This window comes from Manis pentadactyla, chromosome 7 (genome assembly GCF_030020395.1).
Source record: "Manis pentadactyla isolate mManPen7 chromosome 7, mManPen7.hap1, whole genome shotgun sequence".
NCBI lineage: Eukaryota > Metazoa > Chordata > Mammalia > Pholidota > Manidae > Manis > Manis pentadactyla.
This window is the reverse complement of record NC_080025.1, coordinates 102,290,465-102,312,437: the sequence shown is the minus strand read 5'-3', so window position 1 is coordinate 102,312,437 and position 21,973 is coordinate 102,290,465. Positions and strand designations below refer to the sequence as shown.

At 41.3% G+C, this 21,973-nt stretch overlaps 1 protein-coding gene across 1 annotated transcript in view; it reads left to right on the top strand.

The window, feature by feature from the left end:
- The window catches only part of CPVL (carboxypeptidase vitellogenic like), a 130,550-nt gene extending 117,913 nt beyond the window's left edge, over positions 1 to 12,637 (top strand). The window contains 1 exon segment of the mRNA XM_036897475.2: positions 12,196 to 12,637. Within this exon segment, the coding sequence (XP_036753370.2) occupies positions 12,196 to 12,342 (147 nt within the window). The 3' untranslated portion in view covers positions 12,343 to 12,637.
- Positions 12,638 to 21,973: the final 9,336 nt, after the last annotated feature.

Genomic DNA, 21,973 nt, shown 5'->3' with positions numbered 1-21,973 from the left:
CTCTATATGTCTGATAAAATTCAGCGGTGAATCCATCTGGCCTGGGGGTTTTGTTCTTAGGTAGTTTTTTGATTACTGATTCAATTTTGTTGCTGGTAATTGGTCTGTTTAGATTTTGTGTTTCTTCCTTGGTCAGTCTTGGAAAGTTGCATTTTTCTAGGAAGTTGTCCATTTCTTCTAGTTTTTCCAGCTTGTTAGCATATAGATTTTCATAGTACTCTCTAATAATTCTTTGTATTTCTGTGGGTCCATTGTGATTTTTCCTTTCTCATTTCTGATTCTGTTTATGTGTGTAGATTCTCTTTTTCTCTTAATAAGTCTGGCTAGATGCTTATCTATTTTGTTATTTTTCTCAGAGAACCAGCTCTTGGTTTCACTGATTTTTTTCTATTGTTTTATTCTTCTCAATTTTATTTATTTCTTCTCTGATCTTTATTATGTCCCTCTGTCTGCTGACCTTAGGCCTCATTTGTTCTTCTTTTTCCAATTTCGATAATTGTGACATTAGACTATTCATTTGGGATTGTTCTTCCTTCTTTAAATATGCCTGGATTGCTATATACTTTCCTCTTAAGACTGCTTTTGCTGTGTCCCACAGAAGTTGGGGCTTTGTGTTGTTGTTGTTATTTGTTTCCATATATTGCTGGATCTCCATTTTAATTTGGTTGTTGATCCATTGATTATTTAGGAGCATGTTGTTAAGCCTCTATGTGTTTGTGAGCCTTTTTGTTTTCTTTGTACAATTTATTTCTAGTTTTATACCTTTGTGGTCTGAGAAGTTGGTTGGTAGAATTTCAATCTTTTTGAATTTACTGAGGCTCTTATTGTGGCCTAGTATGTGGTCTATTCTGGAAAATGTGCCATGTGCACTTGAGAAGAATGTGTATCCTGCTGCTTTTGGGTGTAGAGTTCTGTAGATGTCTGTTAGGTCCATCTTTTCTAGTGTGTTGTTCAGTGCCTCTGTGTCCTTACTTATTTTCTGCCTGGTGGATCTGTCTTTTGGAGTGAGTGGTGTGTTGAAGTCTCCTAGAATGAATGCATTGCATTCTATTTCCTCCTTTAATTCTGTTAGAATTTGTTTCACTTATGTTGGTGCACCTGTGTTGGGTGCATAGATATTTATAATGGTTATATCCTCTTGTTGGACTGACCCCTTTATCTTTATGTAATGTCCTTCTTTATCTCTTGTTACTTTCATTGTTTTGAAGTTTATTTTGCCTGATACAAATACTGCAACACATGCTTTTTTCTCCCTATTGTTTGCATGAAATATCTTTTTCCATCCCTTCACTTTTAGTCTGTATATGTCTTTGGGTTTGAGGTGAGTCTCTTGTACGCAGCATATAGATGGGTCTTGCTTTTTTTTTTTAATGATTCTATTACTCTGTGTCTTTTGATTGGTGCATTCAGTCCATTTACATTTAGGGTGATTATTGAAAGATATGTACTTATTGCCATTGTAGGCTTTAGATTCATGGTTACCAAAGGTTCAAGGGTAGCTTCTTTACTATCTAACCATCTAACTTAACTCACTTATTAAGCTATTATAAACACAGTCTGATGATTCTTTATTTCTCTCCCTTCTTATTTCTCCTCCTCCATTCTTTATGTGTTCGGTGTTTTATTCTGTACTCTTTTGTGTTTCCTTTGACTGCTTTTGTGAAAAGTTTATTTTATTTTTTGCCTTTAGTTAGTATTTGGTTGGTCTGCTTCCTTTGGTGTGATTTTATTTTCTCTGGTGACATCTATTTAGCCTTAAGAGTGCTTCCATCTAGAGCAGTCCCTTTAAAATACCCTGTAGAGGTGGTTTGTGGGAGGCAAATTCCCTCAACTTCTGCGTGTCTGAGAATTGTTTAATCCCTCCACATTTAAATGATAATTGTGCTGTATACAGTATTCTTGGTTCAAGGCCCTTCTGTTTCATTGCATTAAGTATATCATGCCATTCACTTCTGGCCTGTAAGGTTTCTGTTGAGAAGTCTGATGATAGCCTGATGGGTTTTCCTTTGTAGGTGATCTTTTTTCTCTCTCTGGATGCCTTTAATACTCTGTCCTTGTCCTTGATCTTTGCCATTTTTATTATTAAATGTCTTGGTGTTGTCCTCCTTGTGTCCCTTGTGTTGGGAAATCTGTGGGCTTCCATGGTCTGAGAGACTATTTCCTTCCCCAGCTTGGGGAAGTTTTCAGCTATTATTTCTTCAAAGGCTCTTTCTATCTCTTTTTCTCTCTCTTCTTCTTCTGGTACCCCTATAATGTGAATATTGTTCCATTTGGATTGGTCACACAGTTCTCTTAATATTGTTTCATTCCTGGAGATCCTTTTATCTCTCTCTGCCTCAGCTTCTCTGTATTCCTATTCTCTGATTTCTATTCCATTGACAGTCTCTTGCACCTCATCCAGTCTGCTCTTAAATCCTTCCAGAGATTGTTTCGTTTCTGTAATCTCCCTCCTGACTTCATCCCTTAGCTCTTGCATATTTCTCTGCAGGTCCATCAGGATGGTTATGACCTTTATTTTGAATTCGTTTTCAGGAATATTGGTTATATCTATCTCCTCAGACTCTCTCTCAGGGGTTGTCTGGGTGATTCTTGACTGGACCAAATTCTTCTGCATTTTCATGGGGATAGAGGTGGTTGTAGGCAGGTGGCACATGTGTCAGCTGGGAGAAGAAAGTCCTTTCCTGCTTGCTGGTCGCCTTGCCCTTCTCCACTGCCTGTGTTGGTTACCCACACACTGGGATCAGTGTCCGGGTTAATCCCCTGAACTGTCATGGGTGGGGCACCCTCAGGGTAGCCCAGAGCCCTGCAGGGAGTGGCAGGTATGCCAGGCATGTTCTCCTGCAAGAACAGCACCCCTTCGTGCCTTGCCCTGGCTTCCTCTGTCTGTGCTGGGCAGCTGCATGTGGCAGCCTCTTTGTCTAGCCTGGGTGGCTGGAAGGAGACTCTGAGCAGTCGCTGTGAGCGGGGCTGCTCTCTGGCTGCTCTGCTGCTGGGGCAGAGTCAGCCAGGGGAATGAATGGCAGGCTGCTTATCGCTGTGAGGGGCTTCAGAGCTACATTGCCACCCAGGGGGTTAGGGTGCCTGAAGTTCCTCAGGATTCCCAGCCTGCTGGGCTGAGTGTGCTGGGACAATTCCATCCAGCTGTTAAGCCCCTGTCTCTTTAAGACTTTCAAAAAGCACTCGCTTTTCTTTTGTCCCAGGGGAGCCGGCTGTGGGGACCCGCTCGCAGATTTTACTTTTCCATTTCTCTAATATCCAGCACACCATACAGTGTGTGTCTGTGTTCCTGGTGCACATTACTAGGGCTGGTTAATTAGCAGTCCTGTGCTTCCACTCCCTCCCCACTCCAATTCTTTTCCTCCCACCAGTGAGCTGGGGTGGGGGGAGTTCTCAGGTCCCACCAGGTTGTGGCTTGTATCTCTCTCTGCCTCAGCTTTGATCCAGTCCAGTCAAGGATCACCTTTTCATGAGATGCTGAGTTCCTGCAGCTGTAGATGTAGCCTGGCTTTTGTACTATATCTTCTGGTCTTTCTTTTAGGAGTAGTTGTATTTGTTGTATTTTCAAAAATATATGGTTTTGGGAGGAGATTTCCGCTGCCCTACTCATGCTGCCATCTTGGCTCCTCCTTCTTTAGAGAAGTTTTGGACCTTAAAATGTACCCATCTGAAAGAAGTTTCTTTGATTTATTTTGGGAAAGAAGAAGAATGCCCGAACATTTCATTTTTCTGAGGGACAGCCAACATGTCAGAGAACCAGTGGTCTGAGTATAAGGTCACTTGGGAGGGAAGGGAGACCCCGATCTGCAGGGTTTGCCAGTTTCCATGGTGTAAAGACTCCCACCATGGCTGATTTCAAGTTGCCAACACAATGTCACTGACTGGAGTTGGGCGGCAATGGGTGCAATTAGCTCTCCTGAACCAGTGCAAAAGCTCCAGCCACTGCCAGCACCATCCTGTGCTATTTGCAGGAGGTAAGACTTTAGCAGGTTGGCAGGCTCTTGTTTCCATGTTACCCAGGAGACAGTGAGTCAGGATCTAAGTCCTCGCAGCACTCCTGGCAGGTGGTGTTTGCTCCTCTAACCTCTGCCTCCTCCTCCCCCACTCTCATTCTCTCTTCCCAAAGAAAACCACAAATGTAGATCACAAGTCTAGATTTTGAGTATGGGTAATTAATGAACTGGATTTTGCTTCTCATCCTCTTGTGAATTTCAAATATAAAAACGTGGAGGACATCAAGTTTCTATTACTTTTTAATTGCATCAAACGCTGTGTTGTAAAGTGGGTTCTTAAAAGGGAAAAAAGGCAGAACAGCTTTTTGCCATTCTGCTCAGACAAGTAAGGTCTTGCTTGCTTGACATTTCTGTGTGGGGAGAAGAGGATGTTTGCCATTGCATGTGGTGAAAGGGGATGGAGGGAAAGAATGGGATGGATCATGGCATTGGCAGGCATAAAGGATAAAATTCACTCTAGACAGTTAAGTATATCAATAGAGGTTTGATCTCATATTCAAACTGCTTTCTTACTTTAAATGGGGCCTTTCCCAGTGGGAAGAAGGACTCAGAGCATGGAAATAAGAGATGCCTGGGAGAGAACTATTCTCCTTCCTGAAGAATATATTATAATCCTTTCTGAAAAAGTATAGTAATAAATTGGATATTTATTATTGTAACTTCTACTCTTTCTTCACTCTTAAAGGGAAAAAACCATCCTTTGGTCATCAGAATTCAGATAACAGTAGTAGGATGACCATTGCTTGAGTGCTTATTGTTTGTGTATTCGGCACATGGTGCAAGCTTAATTCATATTTGTGGACTAAGTGCCATGTGACGTGTAAATACATTATCTTTTCTAATGGGCTACAAACTTGGAGTGACAAACCATCCTAAATTGCCTGGCATGTCTTCACTTTCAGCATATGAAGTCCTATGTTACCAGAAACCCCTCTGTCCAGGGCAAACTGGGACAACTGGTCACCCTAATTCTTATCTTCATTTTAGAGATGAGAAAATAGAATCAGTTAAGTTACTGTGCCAAAGCCACAGAGCTGGGTTCACGTCCAGATCTGTTCAATCTTGGGTTCATGCCTTTAACCACCATGCTGAATCTTCCTACTACACTGCACTGTGCTTTTAGGTTTCCACTGACTGTAATGATCAAGCAAAGAAAAGGTTCTCACTTTATTCATATCAGTATTGCTGAAATAATAGAGATTCTTGTGGTTGAATTAGAGAAAATTTCCATGACTTTCCCATTTTTTTGAAATTAGACACATTCAAAGCACATTGAAATATCTAACTGATTTGATGAGATGAAGCTAAGAGATTTGATTGAAGGGCCTTCACCTCTCAGGCATTCATTTTGTACCTCTCTAAAAAGAAGGGGTATATTACTTGATGGCCAGATTTTTACTAACTTATACGTTCCCTGATACTCACAGTCTGTTTTTCATGTCACCCAGAAATGTCTCTTCCGTTTATTCTCATCCTTTTATCCCATCTATTCTTTTGGAGTTATAATGCCTTTTTAAAAACCATTAATAGCTTGTTATTAATGCATTATTTTATTATGTATCCTTTCAGTGCTTACCTAGAGATGAGAGGATATATCCTGACTTAAGAAAGTTGACTTTGAATTGGTACACTTATCATTTTCCAGATATGCAAGTTTGACATTTTAACTCAGTTTATGCCACCTTTTTTGGTGCAACAGTTGTCTTATTTTTATTCAAATTCTGCATGGTTCAAACTCCGCAATACATTATTATTATTGATGTTCATTTATTTTTACCTACATGGGTATATTCTCAGTTGCTCTTCATTCTCCTTCATATTTTCATGTCTCCATTAGGGATAATTTTCCTTCTTTACCAAGAACGATGATCTTTTAATATTGCCTTTACTGCAGGTCTGTTGGCAGTAACTTTTTTGGTGTTTTGATTCCTTGAAAAACCTCTTTATGAAGTCATTTATGTAGATATCTAGGTTACAGTTATTTTCTTTCAGAACTTTAGTATTTGTGTCTTCTAGCTCCCATTGTTTCTGTTCGTTAGCTTCCTTCTTTAAAGCCATTGGAAGTGTTGTTTCTTTTTCTCTGACAGTAAGATTTTCTCTTTGTCTTCAGTGTTAGTGGTATATTATGAAATGCTTAGATGTGGTTAGTTTTCTGTGTATTTTTCCTACTTCGGTCCATAGAGCTTCTCAGACCTGACTTGATGACTTTTGACACTTTTGGAAACTTTTTAGTCTGTATTTCTAAATTCCGTTATTTCTTTTGTATATTCCTCCCTTATCATTTTAGTCTAGGACTCCAGTTAAACATAAGTTAAATGTCATCTCATGTCTTTTCTTCTTTTCTGTGTTTTCCATAATTTCTTGAAAGTTCACAGTTATTAAAAATCTATACCCAATAACTCCATATCTGGATCTCTGTAGTCACTTTCTGTTGTCTGCTCTTTTTCCCCTGGTTTTTAGTCATTTCATCTTGTCTGTTGGCATTTTGGCCTGCTAAATTTTATTGGATGTTGGACAGAATGTTTGAAAAAAAAATGATGTAATCTTCCTCCAAAAAGGAATTAATTTTTTCTGGAAGGCAGAGAGAGTAGGAGCAGATCAACTTGCTGAAGTCTGGGGTTGAGAGGACTTGGCACTACATTTCAGGTGTGGTGTGGGCTCTCCTGTTTCTGGTTTTCTTTACTTCTAGGACCTTGTCTTTCACGGGTCCATCAGAAACCCTGTGGTATTTACCAGAGCCGTGCCTCCTTGACAAGCCTGAAATTCCAAATTTTGTCTTTTGTTTCTTTGGGGGTTTTCTTTGTTCCTATTTTTGGTCTCCAAGCACCATAAATTCTACTTAGCTTTTCATCTTTTTATCTGTGACTTTTTGCTTGGCTTCTGGGTCGGAGAAGCTTAGAAATGGGTGAGTTTCCCAAAGAGAAAAGCAGCATGGAATGTCAGGCTCACTGCTCTGCAGTTCTCTTTTCTACATAATCTTGGCCTCTCCAGTCCTGATTGCTTTCCTTTTTAGTTCAGCTTTTATTGTTGTTCTTATGGAGTGGGGTTGGTTAGGTAAATGCTATTGTATCATGGGCAAAAGTGGAAATCCTAAATTATGATTAGGTAAGATGGTGTATCTAGGAAGCCCTCTGGGAACTGTGAAATCACACCAATGCTGCGTAGTGACTACTCTAGGAATGTGTGCCATTGTGGTATTTAGATCACTTAAAGCCCTTTCCCCTCCTACTCAATAATCACTTGCTTATTAATTGTGTACAGTACTAAATCTCAGGGAGTTTTCCCTGAGTATTTCTCAGGGAAGTACTGAGATACTGCATCTTGTATTAGGATATTACAGTATCCTAAATACTGTAGGAGCAGTTCTCAGCCTTGACCTCTGCTTTGTTTTTTTAAATGGCTTACCTCATTCTATGTTCAGAGGTGGCCACTAACAACAAGTTTTGGCTTGTTTTTAATTCTCATTTCCAGGTACCTTTTCTTTTTAGTGTATTTTTTATTTGAGTGCATATTTACTTTTTTAGACTTGGTTAGTGTCCAAAAGCTAAAAGGTAAGATTTTATTAATGTGGAATGGAAGAGAAATAATAAAAGAATGTTAATATAAATCAAACACCAGAACAAGCAAGCTTCTTTTCAGTGTCTGCTCGATTCTGTCATGCAAAACAAGAACTATAAATCCATCCTGTATCACCCACCTCCCAGCCTGCTTCTCCCATTGGCCTGTTTTCTTCTTTCTTGGCTAAAAGCACGAACCCTCACAAAGATGCATGTCAGAAGCGTGAAATGGGGATGTTTGTGTGTGTTGGGAGGGGGGTACAATCACTTAACTTTCAGCTCTGATTGATCTCTGATTTTACTGGTTCCACCCCCACAGCCCATCTCTCCTTCCCCTTCTTGTGATCTCCCCTATGAGCCTACATCATCTCTCACCTGAAAAGCTGGTCTCCTGTTTTACCTTCTTGCCACAGTATCACTTTCTTCCATATCGGCTCTCCCCCATAATACATTGCCATCTTTCTATAATGCAAATCACTACCCTGCTTAAAGCCCTCTAGGATATATCCAGAAGAGGTAAATTCATAGTGACAGAAAGCAGAGTTGTGACTGCCAGGGGCTGGTGAGGAGAGGAGAATGGGAAGTGAGCACTGATCACTTTGAGGTGATTTCTTTGGGGTGATGGGTTTCCTTTCGGGATGAAGAGAACAGTCTCCACCTAGGAAGTGGTGATGCATGCACAACATTGTGAATATACTAAATGCTGCTGTTCACCTTAAAAATGGTTAGAATGGTAATTTTATGTTATGTGTATTGTACCACACACACACACAAATCCCAGCAGCGTGTGGTGTGGGGCATCACACGTTACTCCAGTATTTCCTGTTCAACTCTCCCTTCTGTTTCCCTCTAACTCTTCACAAAGGGAACCGCGTACAGGTCACTGTGCACGCCATGCAGCCTCATGCTCTTCCGCTCTTGCAGGCACCGCTGCCTTTGTGCGTCCTCCCCCCACGCCGTTGTCTGTCCAGTGATCCCCTCCTCCAAGACCCTCCTGAAGACTCCGTGATGCATCTCCATCAGTACTCCCACTGTAAATTGCCCTCTGGATTTTGTCACCTTAAAAGGCACAACTGGGAAACCTTTACTGCCAGGTCCATGTTTCTAATTCCAGAGAGAATGGTATCATTTACTAAAAAATAAATTGGAATGAAGCTTTAAAGTATTTGTATAACCCTTTTAAAATTCTTGACACATTTGTGACCCCCAAGAACATCTGGAACACATGAGTTTAGAGGTTTCAGCCCTGGTGTGGAAATACCCAAAATATACAGTTTCTGGTGGTGAGACCATTTCTAGCCAGGGAGCCTTGTGATTAATTGTGTCACATTTAAATATGTAATCACAGCCCTGTCACATTTTGTTGCACACTTCTAAAAATGGTGGAGTAGTTTGTGTCCTTGATTTGTGAGTGGTGAGTGGCTTGGCTATAAACAACAAGAGTGGTTTATTTTTCAGCACTCATAAATTTATTTGGAGGTTAACACAGGTAAAACACTCTACAGGAATCTGTTTAGAGTACATACTTAGAGAATTTTGTGGCATGTGAAAGACTTTGTTCCTAAATTAGCTTTTCTTTCCAATCTTAATGACACCATTTATGTGTCATTTGGTCATTACATGTGGCAGCTCAGAACTGGACAGGAGGTCATGAGGGTCACTGAGAATAAGAATTATAACACTCAACCCCATCCTCTCTTCCTCACCACTTGATTATCATGGACATAGAAAATAAGTATTGGTATATGAGTGACTGTGTGTGTGTAAATACCAGGAGAGTGGATAATCAGGAAGAAATACACTAAGTTGAGGCCATGAGTAGGTGTTAAACAAATTCCTATTAGTATTCTCACTTGATGTAAACAATTGCCTGGCTTGTCACAAAATAGAAAAAGTTGTTATAAGCAGTGGTTCTCAAAGAACAGTCTTTGCAATAACAGCATCCACATTACATTGGAATTACTAGAATTGAAAAAATTTTAAGCCCTATCCCAGACCTTCGAAACTGACAGTCTGTTTTCACAAGCTCAAGTATTTGAATTGCACATTCAGAACCACTATTTTAAACAACTCCTCTAAACCAAGATATTTTGCTGCTGATGTAGGAACATGATGTTCTAGAGTAGTTAGGTTGATACAAACATTTGGATCCTGGATTTCAAATAGGGATAAATGTTGGAAGAATAATAACAATGGCTAGTATTTATTGAGTACCATCTCAGGCTAGGCACTGTGCTAGGTGTTCTGTGGACATTGTTCCATTAATTGCTCATACAACTCTCAACTGTCTCAAGAGGCAATACTTCTTTCTCTATTGTTAAGGATTCTGAGGCTCAGAGAGGTTAAGCTGATTTCCCAAGGTCACACAGCCTGCTCTGCCTGATTCATGTCCCTGCACTCTGACTCCCAAGCTCAGGCCATAAAGCACTAAAGCTACTATTTGCTGCAGCTCTGGTCCTGGAGGCAGGATGACCTTTAGCTCTTGAGTATTCAGTTTATTGATGTTCTGGACCATTGCTGCCAAACTCAATTCCAGTTGAAGCAGCTGGATTTTGTCACAAACATGACTTTGTTAACTGTCCTCAGCTGAGCTGAAGTGGCTCAGCTCTCACTCATTACATTTCTGCCAAGGCTGGAGATTTGGATGGGAATCTACAGGAAGAGAATTCTAGCCTGGGATTGTGGGGGCAGCAGCAGTTTTCCTCTAGAGTCACATGCTGTGGCTTTGTCACAGATATGTTTACTTTCAGTCTGTGACAAAAAGTGGGATGTGTGGAGTTTCTAGATGCAAGCTTGAATATAAATGGTAGATAGACTCTACTGTCATTGCAGCACCATTAATGGAGTGTAGCATAAAGCAGGTGTTTGCAATTGCGTGTGAGGGTTAAGTACAATTTCACACCTGTAATGGTGGTCTACTGCCCTCACCTACCTCAGAGGGCTGTTGAGAGGTGGGTCAAATGTGCTGTGACTAAGCTGTAAAGCTTGGTTCAAATGTAAAGAAGTATTGTGCAAACACTGTGATTTGATTAAAACCACTGGTGTTTGCATCAGAATCCAGGGTTCTAGCTAGTTCTCTTACTTACCATTCTGTGACTTGGACAAGCTACCTAGCAGCTCCATACAGCTCAGTCATCCTGACGCTGATGTGAATGGTGCCCTCTGCAGTTGTGCAGTGCACAGCTTGTACAGCTGTGAGCTGCAAAGTAAAATGCACCTACTAATGTTGATTCCAGTTAGCTCACAGTAAGGCTGTAAGATGCTGGGTGTTTTGGGGGACCAGGGGGGTGGGTTTTAATATAATAAATGCACCCTGCAAATATATTTATATTTTTTTCTGCCTCAGCTCCCTTCAGATTGAGGCAGATAAACAAGCCCAGCCTCTAATTCAGAGCCTTATCAGAGTGGTCTTTAATCGCTGATTGTGACTCAGCAGCTGGAAGTTAGTGAATGGGGTCCTGTTACTGCATGTGTTCACTTGCTTCATCTACTACTAACTCCTGTCCATTCTCCACATGTGCCACAGGACATCTCTAGGCCAGGGTCTTTCCTGCCTGTGGCCTCCCAACACACATTCTACCCCTCCTGGTATTGAGTCAGGACAGCCTCATGTCCTCCACTTGGGGTATTTGCTGAAACCAGAGGCTTTCCGAGTGCAGAGACCAGTCCCCTTTTTATCAGTGTGGCGACCAGCACAAGGATGTAGGCCCTAGTGTGGACTTGCCTCAACTATAGATGCTTTAGGAATTCTTTATGCAGCCTGGTAGGCGACACAGGTGTCCACTGTTATCCAAACTCCTTAAGTCTGCACCTAGTCTAGTGCACTTCACTGTATGTTAATTTCCCATAAAATGGGGTGGGGGAAGAGTATACTGATATCCCTATTTTACTCTGAAATGTGTTAAAAAGATAATATGGATTTATAGATGCATAGAGTGGGATTCATAAGAAAATGAGTAAAGCTGGTGTTAATGAGAAAATCTAAATGGTGAGTGTATGAAATTCTTTCAAACTTTCTGTATGTTTGAAATTTTTTCATAATAAAATGTTGGGAAAAAAGAATGTTCTAACTCCATGCTAAAAAAAAATGGCCTTTAAAAATTTCAGGTGTCAAGGATTTCTCATTTGTTGTTATTGTTTTAATTTTTTGGAGAATGAAAATATACCCTTTATTAATGGTAAAGACTAGGACAGAAGGTATAGCTCAGTGAGAGGGCCGAGTGCGCCCGCTAACTGAGGGGTGGCCTTGGGTAGCTTCCCCCACCCAGGTGCAGGCGGAGCTGGCTGGAGCAGGTCCTCCCCGCCAGGCGCCTACCCAGGCAGGAATTACAGCACAGTGTGGGGGAGCAAAAGCTGTCTCCCCAGAGGAAAAAGACAATTTTCAAGTTTTACACATATGAAAGATGAACACAACTGTGTGTAAAGTCAATTAACTCAATTTAAAAACTTTCCTACCTTAAGGTACCTATTAGTAAAGTTATTAAAAGCAAGGCAGCAGGTCCAAAGGCATGAATTGATAGAATATGTTCTGTATTTCATGTATGCTTGAAGAATAATCTGAATTAAAACTTTCCACTTATGTAGAATATTGATTTCTCTAAATATCTATTTTTCTTTTCTTCTTTAAGGTAATTGTTCAAGGTGGAGGACACTTTTTACCCTCTGACCAGCCTCTGAGATCTTTTGACATGATTCATCGATTCATTCTTGGGAGAGGACGGGGTCCTTGTTGGTGGATAAACTACTTCCCTGAAAGAGAATGTCGGGAGTTTTAGTCTTTGAACATTTTCAAAACAGGGAATATTATATTAATTAGAAATTTTATTTTTATATCTGCTAAACATTCCTCATCAATAAAATTATCCTCAAAACAAATTAGGTTCTATTTTGGGGGAGAGATAGCTTTTTACAAGAGAAACTATAAGAAAATGCTGTGCGTGAGCAAGAATCACATCGTTTAACTTAAAGGATGGAAAGAATGGATTCTGAGATTTGACAGAAATGGATAAATGAGAGGTTGGGATCTTGAATGGGAATTTTAAAGAGTATGTGAAAAGGGCAATAAACGAATAAAGTTGTAAAGACATCTTGCCCTGTAAACACAGAAGAGTTTGTCAGCCATGCATGTGGCAGTGTCTGGTAAATCCGATCCCTCCAAAGGAACGGGTGAAGTGATAATACTAGTGGTGGGGAAGAGACCGGGATGTAGGAAGTCCTAGCAAGAAAGGTAGCTTGAAATTCCTTGAAATTGAAATCTCACATATAAAAGTAATAATATACCAGATGATGAGAAGCAGAGGCTCTTATTCTGAACATACTGAATCTTAGCCTTTTCTTTCTTTGTCATTGCTGTTTTTTTAGTTTGTTGGTTCATTTGAAGTATACACACATTTATCAAACAGCCTACAGGTCACATTAGTTTTGAACCATTTTTAATTGGGGTTTAAATTCTGTACCTCTTTTAGCCAAATGAAGAATGACCTAGTTTTGTATAATTCTTAGACTAACAAAAAAACTTGAGATAATGCATATGTTAGTAATTTTCCACCTAAAATACCATATCTTGGCACATCTTTCCCAATTACACGTCATCTCTGAAATTGTACAGCTCACATCTGAAATTCTACAGCACGTTTGGCCTCTTCCACATCATTTCCCTCCCATATAACCCACCTATGACTTGGACCACTGGAGAACTAAATTTAAAAAGCTGCAGCCTTTTCTTGCTGCAAATATTTTATTGAGTTCTTTAATTTTTCATTTTGTGCCTGATTTCATTCAGGTTTGTGGTCTTCATTTCTTATATTGTGCATTGTGCCCAAATACTATAAGTCAGCAAATCAAACATTCTGATCAAAAGCAGATTTTAACTATCATTCAGGATAAACTGGGGGCAGTGTGCGAAAAATTTTGCATATAGCCCCACCTGCAAATTAAAACGGTTGTTTTGGTCCTATAAATATGTAGTGGAAAGGACACCAGTTGTGGCTGAGAGACCTGGGATTTGGTCCCATGAGTGTCACACAGGCCCTGGATGTTTTTGGGTAAGTCACTCACTGTACTAGCCCCCCAAAATCTCAAACAAGGTGGTCAGAAGAGATTTCTGAGGTTGCTTCCAGTTCACAGTAATAGTACCTGTTCACAAGTGTACCATGAGATGATATGGTCAGTCTTCATTATTCATGGTTCCATATTTATATCTCCTACTCCCTAAAATTTATTTGCAATCCCCAAATCAATACTTGCTTATGTTTGTGGTAGTTCATGAACATATGCAATGACAAAACATGTGAGTCACCCAATGTGCACATTCTCAGCTGAGGTCAAAGGAAGCAACATTCTGCTTTCTTTTTCCAGCTCTCCTACTGTAAACAAGTGTCCTTTTTGCAGTCTATTTAGTGCCACATTTGTTATATTTTTTGCTTTTTATTGGTGATTTTGCTGTTTGAAAGGGCTGCTAGGTGTAGTGCCGAAGTGCTGTCTAGTATTCCTAAGTGCAAGAGGGCTGTGATGTGCCTTACAGAGAAAATCCATCTATTAGATACTCGTCATTGGGGCATGAGTTATAGTGCTATTGACCATGAGTTCAAAGTTAATGAAACCACAATATATATTATATATTAAATTTTATGTGTTTCTTTAAACAGAAGCACATATAAAACAAGGTTATGTATTGATTGGTCAGCAAAAATATTAGGACCAGAGGCTAGTAGGAACCAAATTCTATTATTTCCCCTAGGAGCAATGGTTCAAAATTCACTAGTTTAGCATCTGGGGAAATGTTATAGAAAATAACTACAGCAAAGAGAATTGGCTATATTAATAGAACACTTTAAATAGGGACCAACACAAATAACAATTCAGTACATGATAGTTGTAGGTGTTATCTTTATCACCATCCTGCCACAGGCACCTCTAGAACACTGGGGGGTGGTATTGCAGGGAGCCGTTTGCCAGGCCTTCCCAAAGCAAACCTAGCCAGCTCCCTCGAGGGCACAGTCCTATGGAGACTGGATCTGGCACGTATTTTACTTTAAAAGAAGGAAGGGCAGGATAGTTCAGAGAAGAAAAAGAAGTTTTTTGATTTAGATGAAGAAAATCCTCTGTGCAGAAAATCTTCAAGTGGGTACATTCCCTCCATGGGATACTTAAGATGATCCGTTAAAGTGCCTCCCTTGACCCAGACATGAGATAGATGTCTCACACAACTGCTGTTTCTGTGATCAGACTGCTTACACAAAGAGAGGGAGTTGCAGTGAGGAGAGGTGAGGCATGTGTTTATGATTCTGGATCCAGCGTATTGCCAACAATTGTGATTTACATGCCGATAGGATGTTAATCAGTGTGATTCATTTTAAAAAACAAAGCCTTCAAATAGTAGGATCTTTATAACACTTTGCCATGAGAATGGCCAGGTAGGTCTCTTGTACCACACTAGTTATCTCCTGGAAGTGTATTTAAAGGAGTTGTAGAACCTAAGAATGAGTCATGCATTCGTTCTTTGACAAAAAGGCCAGGGTTAGAGGCGAGCCGTCATTTTCGCTTCTGGCAAGTGGCCATGAATGTGCCATAAAGCAGATACTTTTAACAAAGCAAGCATACAATCTGCCCTTTCAAGGTGGAAGTGATACTTTAACAATTAGAGAGAAAGTAATTTCTTTTCCAAAGAAATTTCAATCTATGGCAAGAGCACTTTGAAAACACGTTTGGAAATGTTTCCATTTACTGTGAGCCAATTACAAAAAAAAAAACCACCCTTAAATCAGGGAAAATTTCAACAAACATTTTTGCCTAGAAGTTAGATGGGATTGAAAAATGAGTTTGGGGATTTAAGAAAGTTCATCTAATGAGGTATTTCTTCCATTTGTATATCTCCATAAGGCATCTTTTTCAGTGCTGATGAACTTTGAAACTAAATGTCAAAATAAACTGAACATATAGCTAGATGTTTGAATCACTATATCACAAAAGGATAACCCAAGATTTTTCAAATGTGACAAAGCATATTCAACACATTGATCCTATTATAACTATTAACAGCAGTACTTTAGAAAGCAAAAATATTTTGTGCTACTAAAACTCAAATCAAACTTTTTAAAACAGTATTTAAAATTTCATCTTCATTTTATCATTTGGAAGTTTCTACTTTAATATTTCATAATGTAAATTGTTATTAGTACAGTAGTGGCATGACTATATAAATGAATGAATAATTGTATATATTTTTGGTATGTGCTCAGTGATTTTTTAGTGATGGGGTGACATAGTAAAGGTTTGGAGAGTGCTGTTTGAAAGGACAGAAAAAGTCTAAATTTGACAGTGGACCTAAACTCTGTACTGATTTTGCTAAGTTAAAAATGGCAGCTAATAATATAGTATGCTTTCATTTATAAGGAAGGGAGGGAGGGAGGGAGAAAGGAAAAAAGGAAGGGAGACTAAATAAATAAATAAATAAGGGAGGGATGGAGGGAGACACACAAGTTTTGTGAAGAGCAAGAGCCTCTGCAAAGATAAATAAACTCATAACAGCAGGAGAGGAAGCCAGGGTGTTGCTGGGCATGGGTGGGTGGGAGACTTAATTTTTGAAGTACATTTTGATTTTTACATGGTTTTGTGCTTATGATACATATATTATATATATAAATCTTGTCCCAGAATTTCAGAGAAAATATTGCTCTTTGGGTCATTTTGCAGGGGAAGCAGAGCCCTGGATAGGCCCTAATGGGCCAAATCTGCTCAGCAGAATGCCAGATAAATGTAGGGGTTCCCTGGGCAGGTTGACAACTGAGAGGTGAGGGTGCTGAAAATTCGAGAAAAGGAGGGGTTAGAGGAGGCAAAAGAGGAACACTAGCCACGTGTTGGACGAGACCAGAGAAATTTAGAATTCTGCAGTTTGGAATTAGGAGCAATGTCCTGCTTCCCCCCACACCCTAATAGGCAGAAAGCAGGGAGAGGCTTGCTGAGGGCCATTGTTGCCCTGTGCTGGGAGTTGGGGGAGGCGTTGCAGTGAGTTGATTTGGCCTTTGGGTTGCAATTGTAAAGAGACAGAAAAGCACCTTTGTTGCAATGGGTTTGTGTATTGCGAGGCCCTGGGAGCAGGTATGGAAAACCCACCTTGACCTCTGGAGAGACTGTTCCCACATGGCGGAACAGGCCTTCCCTCAGGGTTCATTTAAGCTGTAGATACATTCTGTGACATCAGAGGTAACAGGAACAGCTACCCTTTTTAAGCCCCTAAGATGCACCAGATGTTCACAAAGACACTAGCAGGTGGATGGTTTTCCTGTTTCACCTGTCAGGGCAGGGAACTCCGCGGATACAAAGAGCCTTGCCTGAGTTTCTACAGCAGTGGCAGAGCCAGTCCCAATTCAAACCTGAGTGTCTCTCCTTAAACACGGAACTCCTTCCCCGGAGGAAGTACACTGCCTCTTTCTCACCAAATGACATCAATGGGTAAGTATCAGTGACCTCATTTGGGGTAAGGCTGGGTACCATCATTAAAAACTTTATTTTGCAAGTTGTGTAAACCCGATAATTGTAGACTTTTAGATGTAGTATCTGCTCCACCCAAGTGGAAGTAATTTAAATTTGAGTTGTGATTCTCTGGAAAATACTAAGTTTCAGTTATTTATTTATGTGAAGTTCTTCAGTTGTACTTTCTCGTGCCACCAAAACCATGAGCACTAAGGCCAGAAACTATGGACAGATCCTGTGACACACTTCCTGACTTGAGCCCTGATATACTTTTAGGAAGTCCAGTGTTCTCTTCCTTTCTTCTTGTGAATGACAAGACCCCCCACATTTACTGCTGATGACATATGGGCCACGGCTGTGTTGGTCTTTATGGCTATTTTACGCCTTTGGTTTAAGATCAGAAACAATTTCATTCCTCATGCCGAGCCCTGGCAGGGCTGCCCTCTGGGTGATGACACTGGCTACAGAGATGACCAGTGGAGGCTGATCAACTTTACCATCACACAGGAAGCTTGTATCCTGGGGTGAAATGCAGCTATCTGCACAGATGTGTTTACTTTTTCTTGCAAACTGTAATGGTTACTGCGATTATAATCCTGAAGATTTAAAAAACATTCAGAAAACAAACCTGAAAGTGATTGATTTTGTTGCCCCTAAGACACTGACCCTAGGAATTGAAAGCAGGCTGCTGCGATGTGCATCCGCTCAACCCCAAGGAAAGACATCTGTTCGATCATTTTAAAGGATTTTTGGCAATTTCAGGAGTGTGGTGTGAGGCTGTCTGCATCCCCCCAGGGTCTGTGCACTTCCTAGAAGAGACCAGGCCTATGGTTGCTGTTCAAATGGATTTAACAGGAAAATTTGTAGCATCTACCCAGACCTTTTGGGTAAAGATGAATCTTTTTTGTAAGTCTTTAATTTTCAAACTGTTCATTGCAAAAGTTAAATAAAAACATCCCCCATACCCATCCCAGTCCCAAACCATACCTAAAGGTGATCACTGATAACTCATCCCAGGCTAGGAGACGGTGGGCTACCTTGAATTCAGTACCACCAAGATAGTACTCAATGTGGGGAAACAATTAATTCTCCCCACTAAAAAAAAAACCAGGGTGTTATTACTAGAAGAAAGTGGACCTGGATACTCAGCAGCTTGTCTCTGTAAAGTCGGGGAAAGATCTAGAAGGCATCTTCCCTATAAGTTCCATCAAAGGGCTTTGGTGGCATGTGAAATGGCATTTCTTTATTAAAATCTCCACACGCTATACAGTAACATATTGGGACAAGCCATCATTTACCAATTTCCCATCTCTCCTGGGAAGAGAAACATCCTGTAAGGAGGTCAAAATGACCTGGTCCCATTGTATGACTCACTGGAGGGAAATGCCAAAGGCTTTGGGGCAAAAATAAGCAAACGTGAAAAAATACACCAATTCTATTGAAAAAAAGGCTTGGAGTGATATTGCACTGGAAAATTGAAGCTGATCTCGGAGAGGGTTAGGGGAAGAGTGGAGAAGGATTTGTTTAGTCAGATGCGGTGGCTTGTCCGTGGTGAGGTTTCACCAGCATGTACTTCCCTGGGTAGGGCTGTGAGGGACAAAGCAAACGGGGTCCCCACTAAGACCTAGCTCCTCCAATGAGCCCCTGCTGCCCCAGAAGAGTCATGGTACTTGCTAGGCCAAAACCTAGGAACAAGTCTTTAAGAGTTCTGGTTTCTTATGTAATAAGAAATAGAATTCTCCTTTGTCCTCATAAGTAAATTGAGTTCCACATAGCTTTGCTTCTAGATCATTTTCTTCCTCTAATGAGTAGCCAGAGGTGAGATAGCTGCACCAGCCCAGGAAATATACGATCCTGAACCCAGTTCCACATTTCCTGTCATTTCTAACTCTTCAGTGGAAATTTTTTTCTGGTAGGGTACAAAAAGTTGATAGTCTCATTTTCAATGTGGAAACATTACAAAGACAAGAAAAACAATTCAATAACTGTGTTATTAAGATATGCCCGGTTATGAAATCTGAAATAGGATGGTTTAAAAATAGTGGTGTCAATCTTTCCCATGCTATTGTGTTTTGGTGATGACAGGGTAACGCTGAGATTTCTCCAGTTTCTCACTGCAAACACCCCTGAATGTCCAGTAGAGGTACTGTCCAACAAAAGAGATCAGCTCCAGAGAGACAAGGGGGGTGAGGGAAACCTTGGAAAAGACCAAAAGCAGGTAAATAGAGAGGGGTCCTGAACCCCAGAGTGTGCTGTGCCCACCCCAGAGAGGGAGATGGATTTGAGGCTCCCCCTTTCCCCAGTCATAGATGCCACAGTGGCCCGGAAGCCACAAGTGCAACTGGGCTTTGCAGTGAGCTATTTCTCTCCATTTACATGGGGCCACCAAGTAAAGAAAACAACTTGGCATTAGGAGTACAGAGCAGGTGAGGATAAGCTTTTCTGGGGACTTAAGTTCAATACCAGGAAAGACAGCATGGGAGCTGGGAATGTTGGCAATGAATAGCTGCCACAATTCCATGTTTATTATGTTGAGGGATTCTGGCATCTTAATAAATTTGTAAGCAACAAATTCCTAATGAATGGCATAACAATGTGTAGGGAAGAGAGATGTGTCTAGCAGAAAACAGAATGATACATTAACATAGGGCTCAAACTATAAGGCGTAAAGGTTAGTTCTTCTCACGTCTGCCTGGACACATTTCCTAAAACCATCAAAGAAGGATTCTGTATTTCCTGGAGGGAAAACCTGAGGTGGCACAGGTGTGCTCTCTAAGTCCTCAGAAACTGGCTCTCTGATCATCACCAGGGCAGCTGTTTCAAACTCTCAAGTTCCAGCATGACCCAGGATGGCTCCTTTACTCTCAGCAAGAGGCCTTGCCTCCTACCTTGCTGAGACCAGCCAGCAGCCTGACGCAGGGCCCCCAGCCTCCTGGCACCCTGCCGCAGCCGCAGCACCACCACGTCACCCTCCTATCGCGGGGTCAGACCCTCTCCTCCGCTCTCTGCGCCGCAGCCCCAGCGCTCCTGACAGAAACTCAGGCTCAGCATCAGTCTGACCATCTTCCCCCCAAACCAGCAGCTCCTCTTGGTTTTCCCTGGTCTGCAGAGAACACCCCCATTCTGGCCCACTCATCCTTCTCTTGCCTTTCTCTCATATTCAGCAGGTACTCAAATCCTGTTTGCTCTGTTTCAACATCATTTGCATCTCCCTTCTCCTTTCCCTTCGTGTCTCTAGACTAGTGCATAGGAGAGTTCTCCCTGCTTCCAGCCTCCCCATCATAGCCCCGACCAGTAACCCCTCTAGATGGTGCTCGCACTTCGCTTTCTAATGCACAACTCCAGTCTACTCTATGACCTAAAGGCTGCCAAGCACTTGCAAGTTAATGTCAAAATGCCCTGGCTTTGAAGGTCTGTTGCAAACTGACTCCAACCTCCATTCTGGGGGCTGCTTTTTTTACTACCCAAACACATCCAGTCAGATGAGATTATCTGCCCTCGGTTGTATACCATCTTTATTTTCTCCCTGATCAAGTCTCTCTATGGGTCGCACTCTATGAAATGAAATACTGCCCGGGCCTCAAAGCTCACTTGACAGTGCCACAAGCATTAAGCCATCCTCTTGCCTCGGTTTCTCTCTTCCCACCCCTCCCTCAATAGAATCACTTTCTTCTCCACATTATTTGTCTCATTCCTGTCACACACATTTCTGCCTGGTGTCAGAGTTGTTTGACGTTTGCCTTTTCATTCTCCATTTGAGCAAGTAGCAGGCCCTGCATCCCCTTGCTTCAGGGAGGTAAGTGGCAGGATGAGAAGCAGAAGGATTCTGGCTTTTGTTTTCTAAAAGCCAGAGCCCCAAGGGGAGGATAGTGTTTGAGAAAAGCTTAGTGGCTTAAAAATACAGATGAGAAACACTAAACTAGAAGGAAACTCCCCAAGTTGCAGGGCAGGAACAAATTCTGCAGGCTCTGTTTCCTGGCAGGGGCCATGTTGGGGCAAGACCCCAGAGAGGTGGGGTGAAGGGCTTTGAGGCAAAGCCCCAGGGGAGCCGAGGAGGGCAGTCCACGGGCCACCAAACCCTGTGGACTGACACAAGCAGAAAGACAGACCAAACAGAGTGGAGAGAGAATCAAGTCAGGAAAGCCCACTAAAAGGGACTCAAAGAGTTAGCCAGATAAAACTAGAGAATCAGAAAGGACTTCACAGAGTTAATTAGTTAATTAGTTGAAGTTTCAAAGGCCAGGAATGACTTGGAATATCCGGATATTCCCCAGATGAAAAACAATTCCCCGGATAAAGAAAAACATCAGAGCCTAGCCCATGTCTCCATTGTACTTAGATGAGGCCTCCAAGGCCAAAGGTTGTCAAGGTCTTCTCTGCCCTTGATTTCCCTGCCCTACCTCATGCCCTACTCAAGAGGTAGGGCAGAGAAATGGGACAAGGGTCGTGCCACTGTAAAATCTACTTACCCTGTAAGAAAGGCCCAGCTTATTCTTTGACTTAACCTATATGCTGTTCTTCCTCTTCTTCCAGCCCCCTAATCAATTAAGTAACTTTGTAACCAGGACAGGCAATAGACCTCCAAAGTGTAAATGAACCTGTATGAATAAAGAATGCTGGGATCTGTACCAACAGCCACCTAAAAAACCCTGTTCTTAAGACAAAACTTCAAAGGAATTATGAACCACCTGTATGCATCATGCCTTATGCTGACCCCTACCCAAAAGGCCCTATAAAACCCCAAACCTGATTGCCCATACTCCCCTTTCTTCAAGTGTGTACTTTTTGCCTTAAATAAAGACTTCTTACTGTGTTATATCTCTGCACTCTTCCAGTGGTAAGCTGGAAGTAAGTCTTTGTTACTTTGCTTTTCATTCTATTTTCTAAACCTAAACATAAGGCTTCACACTCTCTGTCCTACTTCCGACAAGT